This window comes from Hippopotamus amphibius, chromosome 15, assembly GCF_030028045.1.
Source record: "Hippopotamus amphibius kiboko isolate mHipAmp2 chromosome 15, mHipAmp2.hap2, whole genome shotgun sequence".
Classification (NCBI taxonomy): Eukaryota; Metazoa; Chordata; class Mammalia; order Artiodactyla; family Hippopotamidae; genus Hippopotamus; species Hippopotamus amphibius.
In genome coordinates this window covers 24,372,905-24,378,917 of record NC_080200.1, presented here as the reverse complement: position 1 = coordinate 24,378,917, position 6,013 = coordinate 24,372,905, and the positions used below count along the sequence as shown (strand labels likewise).

The 6,013-nt window shown below is 37.7% G+C and overlaps 1 protein-coding gene across 1 annotated transcript; it reads right to left on the bottom strand.

The window, feature by feature from the left end:
• Window positions 1–424: 424 nt before the first annotated feature.
• On the bottom strand, window positions 425–1,354 carry LOC130837351 (olfactory receptor 2T27-like). Its single transcript, XM_057710210.1, has one exon. The coding sequence runs from the start codon at window positions 1,352–1,354 to the stop codon at window positions 425–427; it is 930 nt and encodes a 309-aa protein (XP_057566193.1).
• Between the last annotated feature and the right edge of the window lie 4,659 nt (window positions 1,355–6,013).

Below are 6,013 nucleotides of genomic sequence, written 5' to 3'. Positions count from 1 at the left end.
ACTCAAGGCCATTGAGAATGACTTGATGAATGAAAGAAAACATAGAAATAATGATTTTAAAAATAAGAAACATCAAACAATGAGTTAGTTATAGGATGACAATCAGTTTTGGACTATGTGACTCAATCCACTGAAGCTGCTTCAGAGGATGGAGATTATTTATCTTTGCACAGGTGTTATTGTCAAAACCCACATAGTTTCCCCAAAAGCTAATGACACATTAAAGTTGTACTCAAATGAAGTCAACACTATGCAACTAAGAACAACTCCATCTCAAAGACAAATGTCAATATGCATGTGTCTTAATACCATCCTGCTCATTTATGATATTACATTTCCAGTATGAAAATCCAGTGACCAAGACTACTTTTAATATTGAGGATGAAACATTTCTGACAGTGACATTGTAGAATATGGCATTTCCTCAATTGTAACACCTTCCCATGCACTTTCTCAGAGCCCCCACCACTTCTTTGTTCCTCAGGCTATAGATAAGTGGGTTGAGCATGGGGGTCACTATGGTGCCAAGAACAGCTCCAATCTGGTCTTGCTCAGGTGTGTGGGATGAGGTGGGTGTCATGTAGATGAAGATGGCCTGACCAAAGTAAAGACTCACCACTGTTAGGTGGGAGGAGCAGGTGGCCAGGGCTTTGTTTTTGCCCTTGCGAGAGTTCATCCTGAGGACAGTGAGAAAGATGAAAGTGTAGGAGGTCAGGATGAGAATACATGGGACCAGGAGAAATACAACGGTTGACACAAATTTCACCACCTCATAGTCTGATATGTCCATACAAGACATTCTCAGGATGGCAGGCATTTCACAAAAATAATGATTAATCTCCCTGGAACCACAGATAGGGAAATTCATTGGATAGATGGTGTGTACAAGGGCTGCAAGGGCTCCACCAATCCATGCTGCAGCAGCCATCTGGAGACAGACCTTAGGGTTCATGAGGACTGTGTATCGCAGGGGGTTACAGACAGCCACATAGCGGTCATAGGCCATAAGAGTCAGCAAGATGCACTCAGCAAGGCCAAGGGTGAGGAAAAAGAAGAGCTGAGTAGCACATGCAAAATAGGAAATGTTCTTCTTCCCGGTGAAATAGTTGGTGACCATTTTGGGGACTGTGCTGGAGATGTAAGCCAGGTCAATGAGGGAGAGCTGACTGAGCAGGAAGTACATGGGGGTGTGGAGATGGGAGTCCAGCCAGATGAGGAGGATTAGTATGGAGTTTCCAGTAAAGGCAACAGTGTAGATAATGAGGATAATGAGAATGAGGAGGTAGAGATGTCTGAACCAGGGAAAGAGCCCCAGGAGGATGAAGTCAGTTGAAGTTTCATTCTTCTGGTCCATGTTCTCATTCAAATGCTTTATTCAAACTGAAAACTTGCAGAAGCAAAATAATATAACAGAGGATGTGGTGCTTTGCTAAAATAATTTAATCTCTTGGTCAGGACCTTCTCTATACACTTACTGCTAGGACTCTAAAACAGTATGTACTCATAAAAGAGAAATTGAAAAAAACATTACCAAATCAAATCACCTCTACCTAGAAATTAGAAATGTCATATCTGAAAGTTGGTTTTATTTGAGTAAATGGATATTTATTTCCTCTGACTTACAATAATCACTGACAACCATTATTTCACCCATGTTTGAATTTCTTAATGTACTCAAGGATGCTGACATTCTTGTTTCTTGCATATTGCTTTTCTAAGTGTGGTGTTCTATCTACCTCCATCCTAGAGGATCTCTTGAACTTCTCTTGGGGTCCTCTCACAGTTTTAATCAAGAAATTTTAATTGTCAGCTAAATGAGAAAAGCTATTTACCCTATTTTATGCACTAATCTCTGTTTACAACTGTATATTTGTACTTTAATAATTTCCTTATTCAGTTAACAACTTAAAGACAGCAGTCATACCCTTTTTTCTGTTAATCTTTCAGTTATTGTTAATTGAGCTAGAATAAAAACTCCTTCAAAATACTCTTAATATGCTGACTAAAGTCCTACAAATGAATTTTATTATCCCATGTTTATAGGAGTGGTGTTTTTCAGCTGATAACAGATGAATAGATATATCTTCATTTATCTGATGAAAAGTATCTCATAAATATTCCCTATGCCTTATTTTGTTTAAAGAAATGAAAAAGAAATATATAATGTCTGACTGTCAATGGAAAGAGAACAGAGTTCTCAGGGTCACACTTCCAAGGAAGAGTCTCTGTAAGCTGTGGAAGCACTTTAGCCCTGGGAAATTTTGTTTCCTTAAGTTACCAGAGACCTTGGGCACCTCTGGTTGCCTAGGTTGCTTTTCTGGGGTGCCTTCCTTCAAGATATTTTTCTCTCTTTCCTACATTTTTTGACATAAATGCTTCCCCTAACAGATATTCATTCTCTGTGGTGTGAAATGATGGGAGAGTATCTTTGAAAACTACATTCCACGATCTCCAACTATCACATGTAAAATATGACATTTTGTCTACATTTTTAATACACATGGATTATGATTACAATGAAATTGTAGGCTGAGAATGGGAAATAGACATACTGCAAAATTAATTTGCTCTAATAACGATAAAGTTTTGAACACTGTGCCTGGCATCTAACTGATGACCAGTTTTTGAAATCTCTGTGCTTATATACAAGCCTCTTTCAAGTGTGAATTAATCATTTCACAGATTAGCAAATTAGGCCTATAGATGTGATATAGTGTATCTTTAAAATATTATCTATCACAGGATATTACATTTTCTTAGATTTAGGAATGTAGAGTAAAAGTGATTCCTGTGATGTGTTTAGTAAGATCTTGGTTCTATCAATGTCTTTGTAAGCCTGGAAATCAGTGAATAGCTCTAGGATTCAGTTGTTTCATATGTAAATGAGACATTGACCTACTTGAATTATAAGGGCTCTTGCTTTCTTAAAAATGACATTAATCAGTAGGTATTGATAAAACCATTGTACACATACATTATTACATTGAAATAATGATTCAGCAACAAACTATGCATTAGCCAAATACAGACTCAGTCTTGACCAAATGCACAAGAATTATGTTATAAAAATTCTTGCAAAATATGTGTTTGTCAAAATATGTATATTGTTGCCTTAAAATGGTCAATATGAATGACCACAATTTACTCAGGAAATACAAAAAGAAGGTTTAATTCTGTGGGATATTTTTGCTAAGAATAGTGTCATTCTTTTAATTTCTCCTTGGGAAAGTCAGATTTCCTTCCAAATATTCAAGGGGCTTAAATTTCTCCATTGTATAAAGTCTGAAATTTAGTGATTAACAGTCAAAGAAGCACTTTTAAAACATTTTTATGTAAATGGTGAAAAGTAGACCCTATCAGAAGAGTGGGTACAGATTGCTCTCATCCAAAAATCATCCTATGCTTTTAAATACCCTTAAACTCTTCTTCCGAAAAACAATGTCCAAAAAAGGGTGCATGCTCTTTGTCATGCAAGATCCAAGCAGTGTTCCTCCTAGCCTAGTGAGCAGTAATTCCTAAGGATGTGCTGTTGGATGACATGCTTTTCTCCTCCAGTGACAGTACAGTGCAGGAAATACTAACAATAACAATAATTATAACAACAGTAGTTAACTTAAGTAGAGGACTTGCTAAATGCTAGAGCGCTTTACACACATGAACTCACTGACTGTTCATGCAGAACCTATGTGCAATCTTGAGGAACTGAGGCAGAGAAGAATGTAGCAATGTGCTCTCAATGTGTACCCTGTCAGGCAATGGCTGAAGAGCATGGGGACACAGGCAGTTTTCTATACAGCCTCTTTCCATCAAGACATTATTCGGCCTCCCTAGTCATTTATATATTTACCTCCAATTGTAAAAGAAGTGCATTCCACATATCATGACTCACTGTGAGAGGTTTCCTTTCCTGGTCCAAACTTACCTGCCCTTGCTTTTCAAAGGTTCCTGCCCTGAACCTTTGGTGTGGAGACTGGATGAACAACCAGAGTTAGCTTCTTGCATGGAAGGCAATTGTTTTATTAATAAGTAAAAACATTCTCCTTTCCCTGGCTCTAACCCCCTAGTTACTGCTGCCTGGTGAACTTCCAGTAGCTGCTGCCATCCCCTTGTGCACCATGGCTCTTTTGCACTAGATTAGTATATTCTTTTCTTGAGAAACTTGATCTCTGACACTTCAAGGTCCTTGAAAATGAATTAATTACATTTCTACTCCACACCAGGCTTAGGTCTGAGATCAGCATGTGAGGATTCAGTACTGTGATATGAATTAAATCAAGTTCTTCCATAGCTTCTGTTACCACAAAACTGAGGGTGTCTCATGGGAGTCTGTCCTAAGACTTCAATTAATTATAGATCTAGAATAAGTGTAGGGCTCTTAGAAACCTCTCATAAAATATAGACATTGTCCTGTATTCTGTACTTTTTGTTTGCAAAATAACAGTTGCATTTTGATCGTGTCTATGGAAATGGAGACATTAAAGAAATTACAGGGAGGTTCCATGGTGGCGCAGTTGTTAAGAATCTGCTTGCCAATGCAGGGAACACAGGTTTGATTTCTTGTCCAGGAAGATCCCACATGCCATGGAGCAACTAATCCCATATGCCACAACTACTGAGCCTGTGCTCTAGAGCCCGTGAGCCACAACTGTTGAGCTCTTATGCCACAACTACTGAAGCCCACGTGCCTAGAGTGCATGCTTCACAACAAGAGAAGCCACTGTAATGAGAAGCCCATGCACTGCAACAAAGAGTAGTCCCTACTAGCTGCAACTAGAGAAAGCCTGTGCACAGCAATGAAGACCCAATGCAGCCTATAAAAATAAATAACTAAATAAATAAGAAATGGCACGTTAAAATGTAATAACAAACTATTTGGGTAACTTTGAAAGAATAGAGAGCAAAAAACAATGTTTTTTGTAAAATTGATAGCTAGTGGGAAGTTACTGTACAACAAAGGGAGATCAGCTCGATGATGGGTGATGCCTTAGAGGACCAGGATAGGGAGGGTGGGTGGGAGTCATGGGAGGGAGGGGATATGGGGATATATGTATAAATACATCTGGCTCACTTTGGTGTACCTCAAAAACTGGTATAAGAGTGTGAAGCAATTATATTCCAATAAAGAGCTAAAAAAAACAATTTTTTAAGAAAATTATATTTAAAGAAATATGAACCCTGAAGAAGAATCCTAGGTGAGAAAGCTAGTAAGTGTCAGACACCTTATGTTTGTATTGATTACAATTTTATTCCAAATTATTGTGGATTGGAGTGTTATTTTATCTTATTACAATCTATTTATGTACTAGAGAGCTGAGGAAAGAAAATTAATTGGGTAGTATAAACTCTGTTGTTTCAGTAAAAGAATAACAAGCAATCTCATTGAAAAGAAGACAATTCAATGAATCAGATAATTTGTGTGTTCTAGAAACAATTATTTGGTAATTATTTTAATTGTGGCTATTTGAGTTCCTGGATGGAAAATCTCCCTCTGAGAACCATTTTGCTCAAAATATTATTTGTTCACCATCTAGGTATACTGTGTGAGAGGGCTGTGGTAGCCCTGGGATACCATATGGCTTGGTTTCACGAGGGACATTTTTATGATTATCCTGACTCTACAGTCACACTTGGTCAGGTGTGTAAGACTATCCACTTCAGTTGCTTTATGGGAGGAGGCAATCCATAACTAAATATCAATGACTTTTGTGGAAGTCACCATATCTCTTTCATGAGTGTCATAGAGTTCTTCTTTCCCAAGTTCAACAGTAGGAATAAAGGGTGACTCAGAGATACTAGTTGGGGCATCAGTGGCTCCAAGTACAACTGAATTGTTTTCCATAATTCTTGAGTTTTCCCTTGAAAGTATGAGATACAAAATTGTCTAGTAAATGTCATATATTTATTAAACTACTCAGAAAAGAAAACACATAGCTTGAGGCAAAAGGTTTTTGCACGTCACATATTTGAGACAGATTCACCTCTTTTCAATACACAGTGATGATTTTCATTATTC